The 26212-nt window shown below is 37.1% G+C and overlaps 1 protein-coding gene across 1 annotated transcript in view; it reads right to left on the bottom strand.

Annotated features, from left to right (window-relative positions):
• ITFG1 (integrin alpha FG-GAP repeat containing 1) overlaps positions 1-26212 on the bottom strand; it is a 72169-nt gene that overhangs the window by 44796 nt on the left and 1161 nt on the right. Inside the window, exons 2-8 of the mRNA XM_069026767.1 lie at positions 23680-23752; positions 22117-22262; positions 20279-20336; positions 19600-19674; positions 17982-18076; positions 5939-6000; positions 3940-4024 (exon numbers count right to left, since the gene is read on the bottom strand). Coding sequence (XP_068882868.1) covers positions 3940-4024; positions 5939-6000; positions 17982-18076; positions 19600-19674; positions 20279-20336; positions 22117-22262; positions 23680-23752 — 594 coding nt within the window. The remainder of the gene's footprint in view (positions 1-3939; positions 4025-5938; positions 6001-17981; positions 18077-19599; positions 19675-20278; positions 20337-22116; positions 22263-23679; positions 23753-26212) is intronic.

Below are 26212 nucleotides of genomic sequence, written 5' to 3'. Positions count from 1 at the left end.
AAGTGCAGAATCCTCTAGCGCCCAACTCTGCTCACCTTAATCAATTGAAATGCCATTTGTAAGAGACGTCAAAAAGCATTTCTGATTCATTTTTAAAAGGGCAATACAAATCTGTCAATTGTTCCCTGTCCTTTGGCCAGATTAATGTACGAATCACTGCTATCATGTAAAAGAGGGGAGTGCTACTTATTACAGAGGTTCCAACTTAGACATTAAGTGTAAAGTCTACTCCATTACCATAAATGTATTGATATATCCACACATTCTTCTATGTAATTTTCCATTAAAATATACACACATACATATATATATATAATTGTAGTAGACTTTCAGATACATACAAACATACATTTGCATATTCTTTTAATGAAAAAATATATCTTTATTTTTTCAGTACTTCAAGAACACTTGGTACTAAGATTATACCAACATCTGTGACAGTTTCTCATGAGTCACCTAATTGCTGTTTTTTCCAACTCCACTTATCCAAATAATTTATACTTGATAGCTGTTGTTCAACCTGCATAGTTCAAGAAAGGAAATCTTACCCCAAATTAGTTGTTTTTGGAAGTTCTCAGTCAGAATATTATACAAAGCTCTCCCCTTTTTTCAAATGACGGGTAAATACTCATGGCTGGAAAGGGTACTTCAAATAAAATTTTCAGAAGCAGGAAAGAATGTTAGACCAAGTGACCTTTTGAAACAATGCTTATTTTGCTAAGATGCAGGTGTGATCTGTAAATCAGAATCTTGCACTGCAGGAGTGCAACAGGGCACAGAAAGGTGGGTGTAAGAGGGAAGGCAGCAGCCCAAGTGGCACAGCCCCAAGCTCACGTCTGGACCTGACACCATTGCAGAGTCCAACATGCACAAGGTTAAGTTCATGAGAAGTGGCAGAGAGAAAGCACAGAGATACAGAACCCTTTGAGACCTGTAGCAAATGGCAAAGCTGGCATATCAGCTCTGAGGTACAGAAAATGTCAAGGAAGGGGGAGAAAAACAGAGGCAGGCAACCCAGAAGTAAGAATGTCAGAGGCTTGTGCCTTTCAAACATTTCTAGTGCCAGTGGCTGCGTCCCAGTGCCAAGAGGAGGATGCCTGTGGCAGAGCAGAGTGTGAGTGTACAGCACATTCCACATCACACACAGCTTGGCAAAACCTGCCTAGGTAGAAGGCAGCACAATCTTCTAACACATCTCATTTTCCATTTCATTGTGGTATTTTGATTGTTGTGCAACCAACCAGGCCCCATTACAGATAGACAAATTATTCCAAACTGCAAACCATCATACCTTAACTTCTTTGACTTACAGCAATCATTATTCTGTCATTTTTGAAATGGAAAACTGAAAACAGGAGAGGTTCAAGTCTGACAATCCATTTCTAATAATGCATTGTCTTTTAACTCCAGCTCAGTACATGCAGCTGTATGCTCAAAGCCAGCTTTTTGAAGTACTTAAGCAGACATAGCACAGTGGGTAAACAAATGCAGTTACTGTGATAGAGCATTATACTCATAATGTGAGATTTTTCTCCTTTGTTGTTGGACTGGTGCAGAACAAAAAAATACCAGAATGAAAATTAAAAGCTTTTTATCTTCCTAGCATTTACTGTACAGCCACTCTCACAACCAATTATTATGGTCTAAGTATGATTTTTGGATGGTGGGATATTATTCAACTTCCTTCAGACTGCATTTCATAAAGAACATGGAGTTTAGGATTATATCCCTTCATTACTCATATGCTGCTTTAGTACCATATTCACTTCAACATCCTTAACTTTGTTCAGTGAGAAAGTAACTATTTGTTGCATTAAGTGTCTTAAATTGATGCTAGAAAGATGGAAGGGAAAAAAAATTGATGCTCTTCTTCAATTTGTACCCTGGTTTGAAATCACAGCTCTAAGTATTTCCATAGTTGTCAGGATGAATTCTGTTCCTTTATCAAAGCACACATTTATAGCAATCTTCTCACTCACTTAGAAAAATTTATGGGCAAGAAACACCATGAGACCTTTCCCATCCTTCCCTCTGGCTAAGGTGGAGTGATCTGGAATGAAGGTGTGTATGTAGTTGCTCATGACAAGGAAGTGGGACCCTCACATGGCAAGATCTGAGTGCTCTCAGAGGTGAAGGGGCTGAGAGCTCTCAGAGTAACCAGTTCAGAAGGTCAGTGTCTCCTCCACGGTGACACTAGTGGTCCCCAGCCTCTCCCTGCTCTGGCAGATCCGCTGCCCCTCTACACTGATTTGCAGGCATTTTTTACATCCCTGCACACACTTGCTCTCTGAAATTCACCCTTACTAGAGAGATTGCTCCACCTTGCCTCACAGCAGTGCTCTGCCTATGAATTTGATGATAATTAGCAGAGCAGGGCATTAAACAAGTGGTGCTGGAACTCCAGCCCAGCAGCCCCTGGGATGCTGCAGTTTCTCCCAACCTCAGCTGTACCAAACCACTGCCCTGCCATAGTGCTGCACACTCCATTTAGCTGCATGTTCAAAATTTCAACTTTAGCACTGGAACAGTTCCACTTCTCTTTGCAAACCTATCCCAGGGTTTATTAAAATTCCATTAATTACTACAAATTTCTAAAATTATGATGTATCATTTGGGCTCATTAGCCACGTAACATAAAATTATCCTACATTAAGATAGCTTTTCACATTGCCATTGTTAAAAAATTATAAAAAAATTTCTATTTAGTACCTATTAAGACACATTATTCAGAATATCAGCTTGGAAAATGATTACAAAAGACCCAGCACATTTAGTTTTTTTTAACTGCAAAACTGTACTATTCTATTCTTTCCTTCATATACCATATAGATAAGTATTCAAACTTGAAGATAAATAGTAAAATATTGTATTAAAACTCTGTCAAAGATTTTAGAAAATGGGGTAATAAACATTTCACAGAAGAGCCTAGGGCACAGTTCAGGTTCTACCTTACTTCATTCCCTGTAGATCTCATCTAAGGACCACTACCCATCCAGCAGAGGTGTCTTGCATTCACATGCCATCCTCAAAACACTTGTAAGCGGCAGCATAGAGTGAGTCACACCCTGGGTCTAAGAAGTTTAAAAACTGTAATTTTCTTTAAAATAAATTTTTAAAGAAAATGCTGAAGCAAGGCTACCATTTGACAACATTTAAAGACAGGCTCAGTCTCTGTTAACGTGTGTGTTGAATAAATACAGAAAATTACATTTTCAAGCAGTTATTTGCAGTCAATTATGTCAGCAGAATCAGGCCTGCAACACTTTGCTTCTGGTTGGAAAATTGTTAGTGCACAGAAAAATAGTATTTTTTGCATTACAAAACTAACATGCCCCATTCTCTGTAACATGACACACATTGATAAGCCACAATTGACTGGAAAGGTACATTCTAACAGAAAAATACAGGCTTTCACTAACCCTTGCAAAAATAGATTTACATATAAATTAAATTTTTCTCCTGTCCAAAGGCCTTCCAGAATTTTCAATTACAACCATTAAGATTTTACCGTGTTCCAGCAATCTTTCTTCAAGTAATTTTATTTCATTTGTATTTTGTCTTTATTAGTTCATACAAGTGAAGAATTTAGAAACATTTAGTCAGATAATGTTTCCTGAACAAGATTAGAGAAAAAACCAAAAATCACGACAAATTAAATGTTTGATAAAATTAAGTTTAAAGCAACAAAGCACCTCAAAGCAACAAAAATTAGCTACATGTGAGGCAGAATGCACTGGGAAAACCAAAGCTGAATTTGTTAATAATTTTTCCCAGACACTTCAAGAGTTACAAATAGACAAAACACATTAAAGTAGAAAAAGTAGAGAAACATAAAAATTCCATTTAGAGCTAAACACCTTTATTTGTTCTCCAGTGTAGAGTACCTAACCAAAACATGAGAAAGCAACACTCAGGACAGTGTAAAAGAAGAAAACTCACCAAAATCTGCAAACACGGACTGTCCAACGACTTTGGCACCACTGGGCATTTCCTTACTTCTTCCAGTTTTAGAGAAGTTCCCATCCTAGCAAACAGGACAAAGATGATGGAAAGACTGAATTGCAGACTAAGTGATAAAAACTGACTTTTGAACCAAAGAAAAAACAGATTACTAACGAAGGGCTTTAGCAGATAAGAGACATCTCAGCTATGAAAAAACCTGCACTTTTCAAAAATTAGGACTGAGTTTTTGCATTTCTAAGCCTTCCTGTATTCTTATGGAAATCCAGCAATAGTAATATTCAGATACAATTTCCATATATTTTGCTGTGCTATGAGGAAGAGATTGGATTATTTCAGCAACATTATCTAAATGATAATTAAGTGATTATGAATACTACTGTGCATTTTTGCATATTGACGTGAATTTATAGACATATGTAATATATAACAACACACCTACACATCTGTTAAAAATAGGGTCCTGATTTGCCTTCTATTAGGAAATAAACTGATTTAATACTAGGTTTGGCTTAGAACTTGTTTTACTTATCTGTTATTAAAATCCAGGCCTACAGAAAGTAATAGTCCATTATACCATCAGAAAGATGAAAAGTGCTGGATCATTGTTTATCACAGAACTGGATCACAGCTGGAACAAACCCATTTTAAGATGCTGAGTTTTCATAGCCATGTCAGATGACCCAAGGCCCACGTCCCCAGTCACTGCCATCAGCTCCTGCACAGTGCTCTGCCACAAATGCCCAGGAAGGCAGGGAGCCAAAGGCTTGGGAACAGAGCACCGTTATCCATATCCAACATGACTCATGTCATATTTAGTTTGTAGACTTCCATGCAACTCTGGACACAGTTAGTACTGTTTGTACTGGATGTCTGACTATATATCTTTACCTTGACAAATAATTTATAATGATTCTAATGAGAAAAATTAAAATGGCTGCATTTCCATGCAGTGAAATAGAAGAGGCCCTGCTCTTAGCTGGCCCCAAAAGCCTATCTTGTATAGGCAAATATCAGTGAAGGGAACTACTTTTTTTCTACAAAGAGCAATTTAACAGCTTTTAATGGATCAGTTAAGGTATTTGTAGGTTCATACACATGTACAAGCATTTCACATGTATGACTTATTTTACTGGGTTGACTGATTCCAAAGAACAGAATTCTTTCTAAAGATAAGCAAATCTATCAATACAAAAGGATAATATTTAGAATACGAGTCTAGTATTTGCAAGAAAAGTAAAAAAGACCCCCACTAACGGGAGACAGGACAAACACCTTGTGTACTTACAAACACTTAATAGCCAGTGATTTTTAAAGTCTACCTAAAGCTGTAAGTGCAGGATCCATGACTCACTGCTTTCATTACTCCTTCCTACACGTTATCTCAGACAAGACTCTGTTCTACAGTGACTCACTGTGATAGGATGGATGCATTTTCAGGTAAACCCTCAAAAACTCATTCCTTAGCTAATAAGAAACACATTAAGCACTTTCTATTATCATAAAATAGTGAACTTTTAGCTATAGTCATTTTGGATAACAAGGTACAAAGGATGCCCCTGGCCAGGTCAGGCAATACAAAAGCAGAATCTCAATAAATAAATAAATGTTAATCCATTGATCTGTTACTCCTCAACCTGAATTTCAGTTATGACATTTAGTTAACACAGGAACAGGAATTTCCTCAAATGTAACTTGCACGTGTATTGTAACAGTCAGAAGCAACATTTTGAGCCTCTGTCCCAGAAAATCTTACCCAAGACCTGGAGTCATGTATCTAACAAAGCTTACTTTCAAAACAAAACAAAACAAAACAAAACAAAACAAAACAAAACAAAAAATCTTTCAGACATCAAGAATAAAACCAAACTGATCAGTCTCTTAGCTATAAATCACTTTAAATGTCTCAAGATGACTCTTTGGGGTTTATAACTTGTCTGTGTTTCAACAGAATGGTTATTTGTGTTTTTTCTCTTACCTTATTTACCCATGTCTCAAACTGAATGGTTTTGGAATTTGGTGATGTGGTAAGGAACAAATCTGTAAGAAAATTTAAGAGAAATAAAATATTTAACAATAGACTACATGCAAAAATATTTGATCAATTAGTAAACAGATTTAATTTAAAAAATATTACCTTTTAGAAGCTACAAATATATTCCAGTGATGTTTAGAAGTAAATATATAAAATAAGAAAGATTAAAAACACACCCCTCAAAACTATTTTCCTGTCTTGTACTCTTCTGTTTAAATAAATATCAATAAATATAAACTAGCCTTTTATTTGGGATATGTTGAATTAAGCAACAGATACACTATTGACAGGAGAAGAAAAGCAGATGGAGAAATATTTCTGGCTTCCTATACACTAAAATTTTCTCAAACATCAAAACAGTGCAAAATAGAGCTTCAAAGGATTTATCTGGCAAGGCCTAAACAGGAGCTTATTCACCACCATTTAGAAAAGTCCCCAAATCAGGAAAATGGAAAGAAAAAGCCTTTATTCAAAAGAAAAAAAAAGTGGAGGTTGAGGAATAAGAAAAAATTAAGTCTAGTATTAGGAAATCCAGATTTAAGAAAACTACTCTTTTAAACACTTGTTTTTCATTGTCTCCTTCCTCCCTGCAATTTCAACTGCCATTCTTTGAGCTAGAACACAATGGTTACGTTGCAGGGGAAAAAAAAAAGGAAAAGAGAATATTAATGCTTTACCCTAAACTGTTTTATGGAATAAGTAGATGGCTGGCCGTACAGGGAATTTCAAATGGCACAATAAGGGATATTATCTTCCAGGGAAAAAAACCCAGCAACAAACAGCAACCACAAAACTATAAACCTCCCCACACCTAACAAGCAAAACCCAAACAAAAATCCCACATACACACAAAAACCAACAAAGACTTTGCTTATTGATTTCTCTCTCCCACAGCTTAAAAGCTCTACCATTTAATTTTATTCCTCTGAATATGTGAAATGGCCATTTCCTTTACAGCACACGCATGAAAAGCATGATAGCACGCTTGGAATGAATTAGAGTGATACTTAAGGACTTCTTGAAGGAGAGTCAAAAATAATGAAAATAATCTGAAGACAGCATAAATGTAAGTTAGAAAACTTATATACACTTTCAAATATTAACTTTGCATCTAGAAGGAAATTTGTGCAATACTGTTGATTACTATCAGATATAAACCAGAAAAATATTAAAATATCCAAAACATTCATGGAAGGAAAAAGAGGAAGATGGAATAACAGAAGCTTTAACTAATTTTCCTACAGGCCAAAATGCCACTACATCTTAGAAAAATGTTTTTGAGGTTTAAATAATTATTTCAAATAGGGTTGTCCTTGCTGTACTTGGTATTGAAATTTTCCATGAACTCTGGGCTCTGCTGCATATGGATTATGCCACAACATGCTCTGAAGAGTTCTATTGAAATACCCAGCAAACGATGAGCATTTGATCCCCAGCTGGGGCAGGCTGGGTGACCCTCACAGCCATTCTGTCTGCAGTGTAACTTTTCCCCAGCACCTCTCTGACTCCATCTCACACTGCAGAGCTGACCTCCCACCTTCACTGCTGAGTCAGTCCTCTCTCTGCTCAGTCCTCTGTGCAAGAGGAGAATCTTGGGGAGCAGTAACTCAGCACTCCCACTGTTTATACATATTTTGGGACTCTATCCCAGACTGAGACGAAGTGGCATGGCTGCCAATACCAGACATAACTCACCCAGTGTCACCATGCTAGATCAAGGCTTGACATTGAACAGGCTCAGCTCCCTCAGCCTTTCCTCATCAGAGAGATGCTCCAGTCCCTTCATCATCTTTGTCACCCTCCACTGGCCTCACTCCAGGACCCTCCCTGACCTGCTCCAATGCTCTTCCTAAAGCCCCCCAGGATCCCATTGGCCTTATGGTCACAAGGACACGGTGCTGGCTCATGGACAGCCTGGCTGTCACCAGGACCCCCAGGCCCTTCTCCTCAGAGCTGCTCCAGGTCACCCCCAGCTCGTGCAGGTGCTGGAGTTGTTCCCCCCAGGTGCAGGACCCTGCACTGCCTTTCTCTCCAGCAGCTTAAGGATGATTACATTCAGCAATGTTCCCGTTTTGTACCAAACTCTTTCCCCCAAACCAGTTTCTCTCCAAAGTCAGTAAATTACTTTTGCACTCTGTTCCTCTCCATGTCTCCTTTTTCCTAACTCAAGGCACACAAGATTATATAGAACGAACAGAACCAACACAGCAGAGCCGTTCCAAGGCTGCTGTAATATCACACTGCACTGGCAAAATGCAAAGGCAGGCAAAGAGAGCAAATAATCTAAAAATAGTGCAGAGGAGCTGGTGCCACGCTGCTCTTACATAAAGAAACAAGCTGTGATTTCCCATAGGACAACTTAATACAGGTACAGCAATACCACCTCTAGCTCTAGAGCCCTCTGAACCAATCCCACTGGTACCTTATTGACAATTGTCCTCCTTTTTATCCTTAAGCCTTCTTAGAAGCTACATGTTTGAAATGCTCATGCATGATTCTGGGATTAAACTCTCTTGCACTGCAACCAAATCAAATTGTTACTATTTACAAGTAATTTTCCATTTTGATCAAGAGTGTCAGAGATGTCAAACCAAACAAAACAAAAGCATTTCTTTGCAACAGCAGTATAAAAAAGGTAATGCAATTTAGACACTCCAAGGAACTATTCACAGATTTGTATAATTCAGAATTACAAGTGTTTTCTCCCAAGTTTGTGAAAGAAATGTGTAAGAAAAAACAAGTCCTGTCTGGAACAGTGTTCTAGACTAGTTAATTCCCAAATGTTACTTTCAACCTACCTTACTTTATGATTCTTTCTGGTTTGACTATGTAAGTTTTTAACTCCAAGAGCATCTCAAAGAGGAAACAAGAATCTGTGCAATATAAATATCTAACAGCCATAGCAAAGTGAGCCTTTCCTTTCCAAAGGAATGGGGTCCATGACATATCTCCCACCTCACTGTTACGGCTTTCCATATCTATTATAACTAAATTCTTAAATATCTAAGAGCTGCAGGAGAACAGATCGAGCCAACAAATGCATTAATATCTGTATGATCAGTACTGGGGCTACACAATAGTGAAGACACAGATCTTTTCTACACTTTTTGCTTCTGGCTATACCAAGAATACTCAGTCCCTTTTTCCTCCAAGGAATGCCTATCATATTACATATGCTCAGCAAAAGTCACTTGTGTATAGATATGCTGCACATTGCCTTTGGAAGGCAGTTCAGGTTGCAATTTCAGCTGTAAGAAACAAAATCTATTCCATAAAGATCTCTACATTTAAAAAGCACAGACAAGGTATTGAGGGGTGTTCAAATTCTTATGAACCTAACAACAGCACAGTGAGAGATATTTACAATCTGAAGTTATAAAATCAACTAATCTGGAGCTCAACAAGCAATTACTAACAGAATACAAAGGTGATGGTTTTACTAGACAACAGGTACATGAAGGGATGCTAAAAACAAGTGGGTACCTTTAACAGCCCTATGGTAATTGTAGATTCTGTAGATATACAAATGGAAATATTAAACAGGAAGAGGAAAGAAATCCACTTTCCTGCTGCTACTGTCAGGGAAAGAATATTGAGCTAGTTGGATGGACCACTAGACTAAGCCTGCAGGGCATTTCTTGCATCCTTAATTTGTGACATGATGGAGCAAAGATAAGGAAAAGACTCGATAGTTGGGATGGTGGAAGATCTCGATGCCAGATTCAGGCAGGTTTCCTGAGATGCAGCACCTACAGCCGAAGTGAATGGCCTTTTGCTAAGTAGAAGCAAAAACCCAATACTGCCTGAGAGAAAACCTTTCTCTTAAACAAATGCAAAGTAAAGTGTGTTCACATTTAAATACACTTTCCTATTTTGGATTTAACAGCCAGTGATTAGCATAAATACAACATAAGTAATTTGAATATTCATCAACAAAATTCAACAGCCTGTGAATACAATAAGGAAGCACGGAGGTTACCTGGCATTTTAGATCTACAATAATGAAAATCAGCCTAAATATATACCAAACACTTAATACAGAAGGTATCTGATAATGCTGCAACACAAAACCACTGTGTACTAGCATTTTACTCACAACTTACCCTAAAAAGTGAGTTGGTGAGCGAATTTGGCTATAATTTAACTGGCTTAGTAATAAGATGCTGCTATCCAAGTTCTGCTACATCTGGTCACCAGCTAATATATATATGGAAAAACACTGAATTCAGCATTCATTCTTACAAAAAAGGAAAGAGATTATTAGAATGTATGTTCCTGCCTGTAAAAGGGAACCTATTCAAGTACTGTGTTCCAAGCTCTAACCTAAAGCTTGTTATAAAGGAACCACAGCACTTCCATCCATCTTTATGTGATAGGATCAGAGAATTTTGACATTGTATCAACATATGGTCCACTGAAGATTGAAAAAGTTCTCCCAAAAGCAACATAAAACTTGACTGGCTAGACTGCATTGAGTTTATTTAGTGCATTTAGAACTATCCTGTATTACTGTCCAAGTCACCCCAGAAGCAGCCATAAATACTAACACTGTAATTTGAACACAGTACACCCCATCTTGAACTAGCTACATTTCTGGCAATGCTTGTGCACTATATCTAAAGGAGCTTTACCTACCTACTGATGTCTACAGTGGCCCATCTCGGGCACCAAGAGCATGGCACTTGTGCCATGGGGCTCAGGAACCACAGATCTGCACTAAAGATAATCAGCTACTGGGAACCCAGCACCTGGAGAAGGGCAACCACACTGATCCAAGGGCAGGAGCACCTCTCCTGGGGAGATGGGCTAGGAGTTGGAGCTGTTCTGGAGAGGAGAAACCTTAGAGCCCCTTCCAGAATATAAAGAGAGCTGGGAAGGGGCTTTGGACAAGGACATGCAGAGACAGAGCAAGGGGGAATGGCCTTAAACTGAAAGAGCACAGGTTTAGGTGAGAGGTAAGGAAGGAATTCTTCCCTGTGAGGATGGTGATGCCCTGCACAGGTTGCCCAGAGAAGCTGTGGCTGCCCCATCCCTGGCAGGCTCCTAGTTTTGATGAATCTTTTAATCAGAACAGTATATAAAACTGACACTATTACAAACTCACCCTACTTCCACTGATTTTACTTAGTAGAACTAGAAATTGCAATAAAACCTAACTATAAAGAACCTGCTCCAAGTTTACTTCTGATGATCCTTGCTGTTTTCTGTCACTTTTGAGTGTTATAAAAAATGGTACTATTTTTAGATGGAGCATTCATTTCACTAATGACTGATCTGACCTTTCTGTTTAATGTCAGAGGGCTTTATTTCAGAATAAAAACCCTCAGCATCTGACTGTCTTGAGAAGCCAGCAGGGTACAAGCAACATTAAATTACTGCTTGATTTCACAGTCACTTCAGAAGTTTAAGTTAATAAAGGAGGTGGGAGAAAGTGCCCTTATTATAAACACTATCACTATGGACAAGGCAGTAGTCAATTACAACATATATGTGTACACTACCAACATGCCTAAAAATGTTTTCATTAATGTGGAAGAACAGGGGTGTCTGTGCATATACTCTAACCAGAAGTTACTTTTGGAGATGAATGTGCCTGCTTGTATCTACATGTAAATAATCTGCTGCATTAAAAATCTCTGCTTTGCAGTGTGTTGACAGAATGGTAATGTAGCAACTGTATTAAAAACATTAAATGCTATAAAACCTAAGGCAAAGTAAGAGAGAACTTTCCTCTATTTACATTACAGATTGAACACTGGTAGAAAAAAAAAGTATTTAAAACCAAAATTAAAAACATTATTTACAATTTTTTAGTTGTAATTACACAGTTTTAGCTGTAGAATACTCCTAGTATGCACAAACCTAATTTTATACAAAAAAGTTGGATATAGTCAGCTTTATTTCTTTACTACATGGAAAAAGAAAACAAAATCTTACACGTTTCATGCTTCTGCCCATAAGTTTTTCATTCAGGTAGAGAAGCCCTCTACATGAGGTATTCAGATTTGTCAAACTGGGATTAGGACTGTCCTATAGCAAATGGAATAATCTACTGCCCAGCTGTATGATTTAGCTTTTATAACACAGACATGGGTACAAGCACCAGTACTAAGGAGCCTGCAGTTCACTTTCACAAATTTTTGGTGCTAGTTACATGAAATAGTAACTTCCTCCTCTGAAAAACTTAAGCAAAACAAAAGGACTTCATACGTTCCAAACAAGCTAATTTGTGTTGGTAAATTTTTAAGAAATATGCATATAACAAGAAATTGTGACTTTATTCTGTTCAAATGGGTCTTTCAAAATGTATTAAGCTTTTACTGGAACTATTTAGTAAAACAGGTGATAAACAATGATAAACAACATAACTAAGCACTAAAATCCCTTTCATTATTAAAAATTACAATAGAAAGAATTCATATATATTAATTCAAAAGCTTTGCTTAACCGGAGAACTTTAAATTAGATTTCAGCTTTAGATTTATGCTTCTGAACACACAGAGCAGGTGGGACTATCCTTTTGGTTTTTAGCACTTCAAACATGAGCTTTCAGACAGAAAATGCTCTTTACTTTCAGAGTAAGGGCAAGAACATTGTTTCAAGGAACAGAAAATAACAACTCTCAAGAGTGTTTTCAGAACCCATTTTTACATTCATGTTTTCTCAACAAAATGCTATTTGGGGCAGAACCAATTTACTTCTCACCTGTGTTAAGTTATTGATTCCCATAAAAATATAATATTATAACTCCCTGGTGTATATAGTTATATCAGTATATAATTAAAAATTGCAACAGGAATAGCTTCTGAGACAGTTCATAATGGCATTAAAACTGCTAAGCAGACAGCAGAGATTATGGGCTCCTTTAGAAAGATTAGGAAAAAGAAGTTAAACCTAAAACTCTTTCTTTTCTCTAACAATCTCTACCCATCCTTTGGTTCTCTTTGTAAGGAAAGCTATGAATAAAGCCATTGGCAAAAGCAGCCCAGTCCCAGCAGCAGCAGGAGATGCAGCTAATTCCAGCTCTGGTTTGATTTTATGAGCAGGAACTTTCTATGGTATTGAACACTGTGAAGGAACAAGTGGAGGAATGGGGGTGACAGGAGATCATATCACCCAGAGCATTTTTAATTACAGATAACAAACATGTAAAGAGTTGAAGTAATAAAAAACAAAACTTTACAGACTAAAGTGCTCTGAAATATATCCTGTCTATCTTATATGATACATTTTTTGCCTCCATTATTTGCTGTAAACTCTGCTCTCAGAGCTAAAACAGTTAAGAAATTTTAAAAATTGTAGCTCTTCAAGGAATGACACACAGTGACATGGCTTTACTGAATATTTGCTCTGGGAGAAATGTAGGGGAGGGGGCAAAACCAGAGAGAACAGTTTGACTTCAAATATATACACACAACCCCCACACCCCACCCAAGTTTTAAAATGCCACTCAGATACTTTGTTTGCCAGCTATTTTAATAGTGAATAAATGCTGATCTACTGCAGAAAATAAGCTTTGCTGGTAATATGAGCTGCAGAGAGGCTGCCAGCTTCCATGAAGAGGAAACTCACTGAAAATAAGACCAGAGAATCTGACATTGAGCATTACAATATCTTCAGAATCCAGGTTTAAATGACTACAACAGAAATATCACCTATGATTTGAGTGATTGATTTTCAAGAAGAAAACTATCTACATTTACACATTTAAACTAAGAAGTGGGAATCAAAAAGAAAACACATTGTTAACGTTCTGGTACATTAGCTTTCTAAATTCCCAAAGCAAAACAACATAAGAAAATTAACCACCAGAAATCAGTAAAGAGACTAGCAATTAGCTTACAGCAAGCTGTTTCTGACTAATGATTTTTCCACTTTAGTTTTCCCAAATCCAAATTTGTGATTTTTCCTTCATTTTATATAAACAGCTCCAGAAAAATCTCCAATTATACACACCATGTGCTAGTGTTTAACACAAGATCAGTTGTAAAACCAGCATTTCCAAACTGGAATCACATAACCAAGTGACACAGTATTTAATACATCAGCTATTTTTCATAGCATTCAAGGATACATTGACAGATGTACAGTATGAAGTTACAGTGTGATTCACAGTCCAAGGCAGCTTATCCCATGCCTTTGAGCACTTTAGAACTATGCATAGGGCCTGACTTCTTGGTAGAAGACTCGTAACTTTGAATGCAAACAAATTTATGGTTTAATAATCCTGGGTTTTTTCCCCCAAGTAATTAGGAACTATATTTTTGGCCTAGAAAGACAGCCTTAGCCCTAAGTGAACATCTGACATTTTAGGATGCTTACAATAAAAGTAATGAAGTTGGCTAATTAGAAAAAAAAAAAAAAAGACACAGCAAAATAATCACTATCCTAAAAATTTCAACTGTGACATTTTAAAGACAGGCCTCTTACTCAGGATCCTGCTTTGGAAATGCTCTCCAGGACTGTTTGCTTTATAAAATACAAATATAAAATTGACATTAATCTGTTCAGCCAAGCCTATTATTATCGGCTTCAAGATTATTTTCCTAAGCCAGCTGTTAAAAGGAATTAATGACAAGTGTGAGTATGAATTACTAGACACCCAGTAGCCCTGACATAACAAGGACCACCACATTTGCTCCTCATCTTGCAGCCTCTCTCAGTGCATGTACCAGCAGTGACAATGATGGGAGGCTGCTTGACCAGACCATTTCCAGACATCTCTTCCCAACTCAGCCACTCTACGAACCAGATGCTCCTCCCTGTAACTAACATGTGCAAATATGCATGCAAAAGACACTTAGAAGTTTTGTATTTAGTTTATCCATTAAGCACATACAGACCCTTTGGTAAAAGGTTTTGTACTGCAAATTTTTGCATGGTTTTTATGAAATTCCTGGTGTAACTCAGAATTACTTACTGGGTTAATCATTATAGGGAGCTGAGACTTTTGCATGAGGATGCTTTTCTTTAAAAACAGCAGCAGCATTACCCTCCAAAACAGCCCAGTTTATCTCTCACCAAGAAAGATTAGTATTATCTTTGTTGTGGTTAGAGGATTTTTGGATTATAAAATCCTTACACTGTTAGCCTTTCATGAAGCACTGTTAGGGATTAAACACATCTTTATGAGCAAGTGCTCATATAATGAAATCATAACAATTCAACTTCTTTTCACCCAGAGCATGAGAAGCGTGGCAATTAAAAGCTCCGTTCTGAGTGTTTAATATCAGCAGGTTGAAAATGGGTTAGGCAATAAACTAGCAAAAAGCTTCTCAGCCCAGAGAGGATTTTTTTTTTAATGTCAAGCACACTTTAAATCTCCTAAGCTGTTTATAATGATAGAGTTGCCAAAAATAGCCCAGCTAAAAATCATCAAATTGGCTGCATCTGTTACAGAATACAAAGAGCCCCAAAATATTGCAGAATATTAGAAAAATATTTTTAAAAATCTGCAAAAAATCCACCAAGAACAAGTAAAATGCCATGTCCTGGTGATCTATTTGTAAAAAAAAAAACCACTGCATCCTTTATTAGGTGCAACTCTATCTTTATAATCATGAATAGTAGCATTGCCTGGGAGTAAACAGCCTGAATTTTTCAGTCCAGAAGTCCCACAGCAGCATCAAATGCCATGATTATTAAGTGTTTCAGACCACATGATTTCAGCAGGCAGTTTATTCCCCTGCATCTCGTCAATGCCTCCCTTTTAATTAATACAATTCTAATGTGCACCAAGCCCTGTTCTTAATGAGGCTTTGTTCCAACTGAAGAATGGCTGTGTGGGTGAATACTGAGTCACAGGAACGCTCTCCTCCTCACCAGCTCTCTGTGACCCAAGCAGTGCCAGGCTCCATGGAGAAACACTCTGCTTGTGGGCACACACTGGTAACCCTGCACTGCCTCTGCCCTGCCTGGTAGAGTGCATTTACCACCACAGTCCCACCAGTACAGCACACACACTTACAGCTTTTGTTGTTTTGCCCTTTCTTCCCCTTAATCTCTATCACCTGACTACTCTGATGATTACCTATGAGTCACTTGCCCAGCTCTGTACAGACACATAAATTAGAGCACACATGGTGAGAACACTGCACAGGTATTTCTTGGAAGAGGCACAGTGAGACTCAAGGTACAATTTCATGCTTGGTTAAAGGCAGGCTACAACTGCTGCTACTAAAAGAGGAGTCAACCTTTTCCCTCTGTTTACATTGGCTCTGACAATCCTGCATGGAGAGTAGGATCAACTTAATTAATAACCCCAGCGACAATGAACTGTGTTCCTCAGCAGCCCCAGTTCCAAGTAGTTACTAGAGCTGATGTCAGGAAACTGCCATAAATGTGCAGGCAGGACCAGATGATTGGCGACTTTTCATTTTGACAGGAAGCACTCTTGGAAAAACACATCAGTCCTGAAATATCAGATATATTGATACTACTTTTCAGCAACATATGTCTTATTCCCAGTTAGTCCCATCTTGATAGGGCCAGTAAAAAAAATGTATCATTCCCACCTTAGAAGTAAAAAATTACTTTAAAAAATAATAATACTGTAATATTTTCTCCAGTTTTCTTGTGAGAATGAATTATTTTCCTTACAGGTTCCTGTAACATAACACTTCCCACAGCACTCTACATAACACTGTAATGCAGTACCTCAGCCCGAGGAGTCACAGCCTTGCTGCTACAAGCAAGTAAAAGTCAGGATCTTTATGGGAAGAGCTTCACAGAAGCTTCGACTCACATCTTGAGATATAAAAATAGATGTGAATCCATAAAAGCTCCCAGCACTACCCACACAAAGATACTGACTCTCATTTCTTTTTAATAGAGGAGCTTCCACATACCAGCAGTACTACCTAGAACTCTTGGAACATTCTTTAGCCTGGCAGCTGTCAACAATCTTGAAAATTTGATCAATCTGTGACCGATCAATGTAAGAAACTCAGACTTCCTACTTTTACTCACTTTGGTGTTTAGATTTCAATGTACTCAACTTAAAATGCTACCTGGAATACTCATCTATGCTGCTTATGCCACTAAAACAAAATTCCAAAAGGCTTCTAGAGCTAAGTGTGTTAGAACTGGTTATTACATGACACTGATTATGGTAAGCAACCATATATTTAATTTTCCAGCTGGAATTTCCACTTGACAGCTTCACATAGCAATGTGCCAGAACTGAATATTAAGGTTTGACTGCATGCTAAAGCAATTAACTTAATCCCCAATGTTTATAAGCATCTTAATTAAATTTATGGACTCATTCCTCTCTCATTCCCATGCAATAAACAGGAAAAAGATAAGCTCTCTTTCCAAAATTACCATATATGAATTGATGTACAAGGCACACCTAGCAGAAGACAAAGCACTTCAGAATTAATTTAGTGTGTGAAGAAATTAAGTTTAGCACAGTATTTAAATGTGCTTGGAAAGTATGAGCCAGGTATGTAAGGGATAAATAGATTCATCATGGTAACTGAATTGCATTGACAAAATACCCCAAACAAAATAAAGGAAGAATACAGTTAATTCTGTCAGTGATAGAACTGCACTAAAATAAGAGTAGTGTCATAATGAAATCTTGAAAAAAAAATTTAAGTCCAGTCTTAAAAACATTCTGCTGAATCAAACGATCAAATTATTTTCAGACTCAAGATGAAAAACTGCAGCCCTGATGCAGTTGCCAGCTGAATACTAGAGTACAGCATTGTGAAGAGCAGGAAACAACACTTTAAGGATGAACACAACATTCAGAACAAGCAATAGTTATGATTATCATCAAGAAGCAGAAAATGCTATTTATTTTAAAAGTTGTTTTTTAAAACCCAGAATTTTCAGATTTCAGATATTAGAATTAAGTAATTAAAATACCCAAATCAGAAGTAGCAAAATCATATAATTACTGAAGGAAGCTGCAATACATGACATTGTATATTTAGTGATAATTATTTTTAGGATGGCATTTACCACTTCTATGACTTACCAGCAGTGAAATCATTATTTAAATCTATAAAGGCATGAGAGTGTGGTATATACATTTTACTTTGAGTTTCCAACGCAGGGTGCCATGACAAGTTCCTACAGACAGGAATAGAAAGCAATACATTTCATCAATGTGTAGGGACTGTTAATCATAATAATATAGCTTAAAAAATTGTGAAACTTTAAATAAAATTGGGCAGAAATCATACTTTCCTAATGCTAAGATAAAATTACTGCTTAGCTTACAACATACTAAGTAATTCAAGTAATTGCTTGAAAGGTTCCACGGAGGATGATTCACAGCACAGGGGCTTCAGTTCCATTTCATGAACTTTCTAAAGCAACTTTTTTTTTTTTGCATAGAACATTATCACTACCCACAAAGTTATAGTTAGTGCTGAGGCTCCAATTGTAATGCAAATCCTGAGACACTGATCCCTGTCCTTCCCAGTTTCCTCAAGCAGCTTGACTTCTGGAGTACTTCTAGAATCTATTTTCTGATTAATAAACCTGAGCAGAAGCAACCACATGCTGTTAGAGCAGCTCGTGCCTGCTGCATGTAAATACACTTTATTTCAGCTCACTAAAAAATCAACACATGAATTAAACTCTCACATTATGATGGACTACTAGCTAATTATGTAATTTCCCAAGCAGGTGATACTTCTATTTATTTATTAATATACATGCCCTGCTGGTTTCTGTTCTAAAAATGGCTGAACTTCCAGCAAACCTCCCTATTAGCAGTGATTTCAAGTGCAAAAAAATCCTTCAAAAGTCACAGTGGCTGAATCATCAGATATGTAACTTTCAGAACCCTTAGCAAAAACACTCAGGAAAATCTCAATGTGCACTGTACAACAGCAGGCACAAATAGTACTACTAGTAGTCTACAATTGCTTTATTTATTCCAGTGACATTACATACATATTATTGAAGCCCTTATCTTCCTTGACTAATTTTATGGTAAAAAAAAGAAATAATATTCTGATTACTTCCCAGAGATCATAAATAAGTCTTAGAAATGTTAAAATGTATCAGTTAATCTTAAAGAAATAATTAAATATTTTCTCTAGGTTTTTCTATGTATTGAGTCTTGAAGATTGCCAATTAAATTTGTCATACAGATGTAGAAAATATTTTAAAACATTTTAGATTAAAATAGAAAAGTGCTTTTCTAAGCAGATGACAAAGCTGTTTTCCATGTACAAGACATGGCTTATGCTGTTACCTACAGCACTCAGTCTTATTTTGAGCTATGATGAGTAAGTTTATTTGTGTCTTGATGCAGATTATAATACTAAATATCAAAAGTGTACTAAACAAATGAAACTGTAACTTCTTGGAACTAATTGTTCCAAGAAACAATTTTCCTATTTCTGATGTCAAATATCAGGGGTTCTGTTGTCTCAGCTCTCACAAAATGTCTACTTAAAATGCCCTATAAAATAACACTTTAAAGATCAGATGCACAGTGTCACTGACTGATGATACAGGGACAGAAAGAAGATTCCCATTTGCACAGATGAGTTGAACATGAATCTTAACACTTTAATGACAAGTGGATGCACAATGCCCAAGTTACCAAGCCCATGCTGACACTGAAGCCCTCAGCTTACCCGCCTAGCAGGATCTGTGGCTTATTTGAATCACTTGTGACACCAAACACATCAGGAATCAAGTCTCCATTAAAGCTGAAAATAGAAAACAATGTCAGTACCACCTCAGTAACTACAGGAGTTCAAACTATCTGTTCTTCAATTTTTCTATACTTGTACATTTTCCCACTGAGTCATGAAGAACTCTCAGCTGTGAGTCTGATCTGAATTTTGGCTCTTGTCTGAGTTGCTGGTAGCAGCAAAGGCCTGTCAGTACTTCACACGCTGCATGTACTTTGGCTTTCCAGATCTACTTCCCCCCCACTCTGGTTCAGCATTTCACACAGAGGCAAGCACATTGTGAAAGGGCTATTTGCTCATTTTGGTAAGCCAGTAAGGTTTTTGCTTTACAAAATCCGCTGAGAAATGAATGGCTTTTTTTCTGAATAACGCAGAGTACTGAAATTAAAGAAATTATAAGATCATGTTGTTACTATTGCCTGGATAATATAATATACAAGACTTGTAAAGATAACTGTTCTGGTTCATCATCTTTTGTTAGATCAGTTAACATTACACAAACCACCCTGTCCTTAAAAGATAAAGAGCATGTGTTTCAAATTCTATCATTAAAACATATTTAAGTTGCTCTTAGTCACCACTGTAAATACGGTTTTCTAAAAAAGTAGGTCATACTTACTCCATTACTAGAGGCTCATCATGAAAAGTCTTATTTAACACAGTTTTATGGTTAAGATCTGAAAACAGAAAATATTAACTTGATTCAGTTACCAATATATTCTGATATTTGCATTTTCAACTAAGACACCATTCTTCTATTCATTTAAAACCACCAGTTTTATGATTTTAAAAAAGGCACCACTTAAAATGCAAACAACTAAATGGCTTCCTGAAATTTTGCAGGAAAGATGAGTTACAGTTAAAATACTGAAGGCTTTTTCCCTCTCCACTGAACTCCTCAACAAATTATTCCAAGTAGATCTTAGTGAAACATTTCTGTGTATGAATGCAATCACACAGACACAGGAAATCTGAAACAGCTGGGATGATGACAGGCTAAAAGTTTAACATTTTATGTTAGACTTCTGTTTAATGTTTTGTCACTGTAAAAAACACTCTTAATTATACACACTGAGTATCTGAAATAAGCATTAAAGGTAGACTTTCTAATTGGGAACTGAGAACCAAGTTCCAGTCAGATTATCACCTTAGACTTCACTTTTACTTGTAATCCAAACTCCTTGCCAGATTATTCCCATTTCCCTCCTCTCTCCATAATGTTTTGTCTTTAAAATTTCCACCTTTTATACAACAGTCCCCTCCTATTGACTTGTCTGTCATACTTCTATTACCCAAGGAGACACCCCATACCTTCCCAGTAGCCTCAGCACATACCAACCACTGCCTGAATTTTTAACCTCTGACTCCTCTTCCAGGCCTCATATTTGTGCTTCCGCCAATATCTGGGGGGTTTTTTGTGAAGCAAGACAGATTAACTTAATTCAAGTCCTCATATTCTTCCCAATACTAGAGATATCTGCTATTCTCTTAATACTTGATCCATTGCACTTTTCCAGGTTGCTTGGTTCAGCTCTGAATAAAGCCAGAAGCAACGGTATCCAAGGCAAAAGTGCCTCACCTGTAACTATGCCTTAACACAGTTGTTTACAATAGTGATTATTCTTCAGTGGTTTTGTGGACTTAAAGAGTATCTTCTTTTGCTTATCTGTTCTTGCTCAAACCATAAATTCTTCCTGAAACCCTTTCCTAGCAAAGTCAACAGAAAACAAAACAGATCTCAAAGAGTTCACACAGTCCATGACTCGACCCCAAGACAGGACCAGCTATACCTGGAACACTGCTAATAAGACTCCTGAAAACTTCATTCCAAGGTTCTTGAAAACTTGCAGCAATAGACACTCTAGAAACCTCTCTTCCAACACCCACTTAAGTGTGTCACTGTCTTTGAAGAATTTGATTTAACATAAATAAGTGTTACTCATAGTAACGTCTATTACTGATAGTAATATAAATTACTTATTATGATATCACTGATATTACTGATAGTAGTATATGTTACTTATATAATAACTTATATCACTGACAGTAGGTTTAGGTATGCTATTTGCAAAGTCGATGCACTGAAGTTCACACCAGGCTCTCCGTGCATTCTAAACTGAAGATAAATCTTTTAAGATAGTCTTTGTGAAGCAGACATGCATGATGGGGAGCTGTGAGAAGCAGCTCTTCAGTTAATAGGTACTGCCAAATTAGAATAATGTTTGGTTATATCTGTTGCATAATATAGTGCAAGCATTTTAGCATTGTTCTCTTTCATTAATTATTGAACACAGTTTAACAGCAAGATAATATATGGGTGTGAAGCTGAATAGCTGCTAATCCCTATTTTAGTTGTAATAAAAATCACGACACTGTAAAAATGAGTTGTAACTTCTTGACAATAATTTGAATTAAGAAGTCTAACAGTCTTATTAAGAACCAGTCTCAGCAACTCACCTAACGTTTGGTTGTGTCCCCAGAAAATAAACACTGAAAGTTCATCTTTGCCATGACTTGGGGCCTGGGTAGTGAGGAGGACATCCATTTGGGAATCTCCATCATAATCTCCAGGAACCACACTGGTTATGGTGACACCGAGAGATCTGGAATTAAAAACAAAAGCCCCCACATGCAAATAATTGTAAAAAGGTGTGCCTGAAAACAGCACTTGTGTGGCCAAAGGCTTGCCCAATTATAATTAGTTGGTCCAATACAATACTACCCTTCCACAACCTCATTTATGATAAAGTTCTTATCTATTGCAAAAGTATCTCAAAATCAGGCACCTGACAGGCTGTCACTGTCTAAGGAAAATGACATTTTAACTGTAAACTTCAGCTATCAGGCATTCTTCAGCCATATCCTGTTTGTTAATGCTATCTACACGTCATTAAATCCTTGCATTTGTTGTAGAACCAGTCCTCTAAAATGTGTTTCAGTGAGCAGGATCTTTTGGTTGCATTCCAAGAGCAAGAACATAAAGCAACAGCAACTGTTTAAACAGCAGGCATCATGCACAGGTAGATTTTTTAAAAGACAATGCCATTTCCTCCTATCTTCTGCCAGGTCTTACCACTCCTCCCTACCTTTGATTGTTCTTCCTATCTTTTTTCTTAATTGCTTACCTACTCAGACTCTGCTTTACACACACAAACACGGATCACTGTTAAGGATTAAAAGCAGATAATTTCTAATGCATTAAACAAATTAGTTCCTTCCACGACAGGAGGGAATAAGGAAAAATAAAAATATGTAGAATACAGAAGATGAAGCTGAGCTGTAAAAGCAATTTAACTTTTAATAAACATAATACTATTGGTAAGCATAATTCATTAGCAATAACTGTAATAGCATTACAGGATATTAAAGCTAGACATATATATGCACATAGATTGGTTTACACTTGTTAAAAAATGATATTTTTTTAAAGGCCACATGTAAATTTGAGAAAGGAACAGATCTCTACACAGAAATACCAGAACACCAATCTTCATAGCTCTTCTAAAGCAGATGGTATTGGCTGGATTCCATTAGTAACTACAACAACTGGATGAATTTCCCTGAAAACATGTCTTGGGATTGAGACTAAAGATACCCACCACAGAGACCTATGTATGATATGGAATGACAGTTTGCTTCACTCAGAAATAAAATCATAAAGATCCAAATCAACAGCAAAAATATTTCAATATATGGGTATTTTAAATACTAATTTGAGGACAAAACCTAAACCATAAAAATTCCATAAGGGGTGGGAAGTCACACTTATTAGTACAACATGAATGACAAAACTCATGTCCACAAATTCTGTCATCTGACCCACAAAATCAAAACAAAACAAAAATGTATCAGGAAATGAATCAGGAAGTTGGTCAAAGAACTAAAGCTCTAAGGGCAAACTGAACAAGTCAAAGAGGTAACAAGAGCACAGACAATTGCAGTCAGTTCCCACTGAGTGCAGAGAGGCACTTTCAAGGAAAACAGCCTTAGGTTCTTTCAGCATTGAATATCCATACTTACTTCATTGGTAGCTTAACACGGGGCTTGAAGTAGGGCTCCTTCTGGTCAGCCAAGAAGATAACCAACTCATTTCCTGCCAAAGCAAGCAAGACCATGAGCAACAGAGGAAGATTGTAAATGGCTTATATACAAACCCAACATTTAAACAACTGTGCCACAAATGACCATTCCCCACAACAGCAAAACCTTTGTGGTTATGTCCCATACCACTGCTTCCTTCTCATTCAAAAGGAAGGAAAAGGAGCACTTCTTGAACCCAATTTAAAGCCAGTTGCATCTCAAAGGAATGCTAATATCACTAATCTTCTTTGGGGGTTTAGTGTTAGAACTTCTCTCTGTCATTTTTATCACATCACTTAAAATAAAACTTTCTGTAATGAGTTAAGAAATATTACACTTGGAAAAGTAATAGGCAGCAGTTCCACAAAACTAATTAAAGCTTAAAAGCTAACTCAAATTAATTCTTTTAATACTTGAGGATAGCAGGATCCGATACTGCTTTCCCATGTCAGCTGCCAAAAGCACTTTAAAGGAAACTCAGAAGTTACTTGGTTCCCTGCAGCATCTCCTCACTTAGAGGCAATGATACAAGCAAGCGTCATTTCATTATTTCAGGACAATCTAAATAAAAGGCCATATTTTATGTTGCAGAAATAACTGAAATTCAGGCAAGAGAAAGAAGAACTTTAACCTCAATGATGAAATAAAATTTTCAGTCAGTAAACCACAATACACATGCACTTACTTCTGTAAGTAAAACAATAGCTCACAGTGAAACAATTGTATTTTTTCTTTCTTTCCTTCACTGTCTGATAAACCTACCTGCAGCATCACAAACCCATTACCTATAAAAGAGCAATTCTAAGGCTCCAAACTTGAGCTACCACAGTACTTTTTAAGAGCACTGTTCTGTAGCAGAGTTCCCAGCTGTGAAATAGCAGACTACAAGGCTCCTCACTATGAAGAAAAGACACCTGCCACAGACCTGTTGAAGAGAAGGAGAATACACCACCACACGAGTAAATGAAAAGAAGCCCTTTCAGAGAGGCCAGGGGAGACCAGCTCAGTCCCACCCGGCAGGGATGGGACACATTCCTGGATGAGGGAAAGGCCTGGCACACGAGGAGGGGCAGGAGTGTGCTGGCTGCCTCAGCTTTGGACAGCATACCTGGGGGCTGACTGGTGGAACAGTCCAGGTATTCCCACTTCACACCTCAGACTCTCACCTGCCTTTTTATTGGCTATTTGGTAAAGTAATGATGAGGATGAAGAAGCAAATGGGTTTTTACACATACCAGGTTCCAAGTTAGTTGCAACACTGAGAAATGAGATTTTTTTGGTCATTAAAGATAGATATATGAAAATTCCAGCTCAGTGCTTACCAATAGTCAAAACAAATTAACTATTAAAAATTATTACATGAACAGAAAACAGAATTACTACACCAGTACATCAATCCTAAATGCTGTTTGCAGTTCTGTATTCTTTCTGAGATGAGAGGACAGTAAGAAAGAAAAAAAGTGCATTGGAGGAAAAACAGGAAGAGTTTCCATAAAAACAACAATTATGTAGATTAGAGGTCTTCAGGATGAATATCTGTGTGATATATAGCAGATATATATATATCACACACACACACACATATATATATATATCAGAGATAAATACCACAGAAGTTTCCCAAATTCCCCACAGAAATGCAGCAGGTGATTAGGGGAATGATCACTCATTGCCCAGGACTACCAGCACAGGCATCAAACATAACCAGGAGATGGTACAAACAACCAGCCAAGAGCTTCCCCACTTACCTGTTACATGCATAGACTCATAAAACAGGTGAGTGTATGTACAATTCCATTTATTTGTATATTCAGAGTTTCAAAAAGTGCCTAAACCCAGAGTCCACTGGTACTTTTGAATTGGTCTTGCAACAGGATACTTCTGGATCTAGATTACCCCTTACATTCAGCGAGCTTACCATTTGTTACAAAGTATGAGCACAACCTGATTTTCTTTTATGCATCTGAGCACATGGAACACTACTCTCATTCAACTGAAGTAATGCAAGATCAGAACAATAATATATATCCAGAAAAAGGCCCAAGACATCATTCCCATTTCCTTATTAAGGGTCAGGATTCTCAGGACTGGGCTGCTTTACATACCCCTGTTCCCCAAAGTCTCATGGCATCTCCAGTGCTCATTTCCTCACTCTGTTTACAATTGGCTGCCATTTATCCCACCATTTAGAACTGTCTATTACCTTTTGTTTTGAAGGCATTCTATAATTACTTCTTATCAAGACTTAGGTTATGAAAAATAATGTTTTCAATTAGGTTATTTCAAGCTGATTTTTACAGTAAGTATCATATAGGAAAATGATTTATCAAGTGCTGCTATGGAGACAAAAATAAATCATGAATCTCCTTTCTGAAACTTCCACATTTTTATATGAAAGATAAGAAAATAAAAACTAAATCTCTTATCATGGGCATTCATTTTAATTCTGACCATTTTTTCAGTAGATGAGCCA

Source organism: Aphelocoma coerulescens, chromosome 11, assembly GCF_041296385.1.
Source record: "Aphelocoma coerulescens isolate FSJ_1873_10779 chromosome 11, UR_Acoe_1.0, whole genome shotgun sequence".
Taxonomy (NCBI): domain Eukaryota; kingdom Metazoa; phylum Chordata; class Aves; order Passeriformes; family Corvidae; genus Aphelocoma; species Aphelocoma coerulescens.
This window is presented reverse-complemented; position numbering and strand designations above follow the sequence as displayed.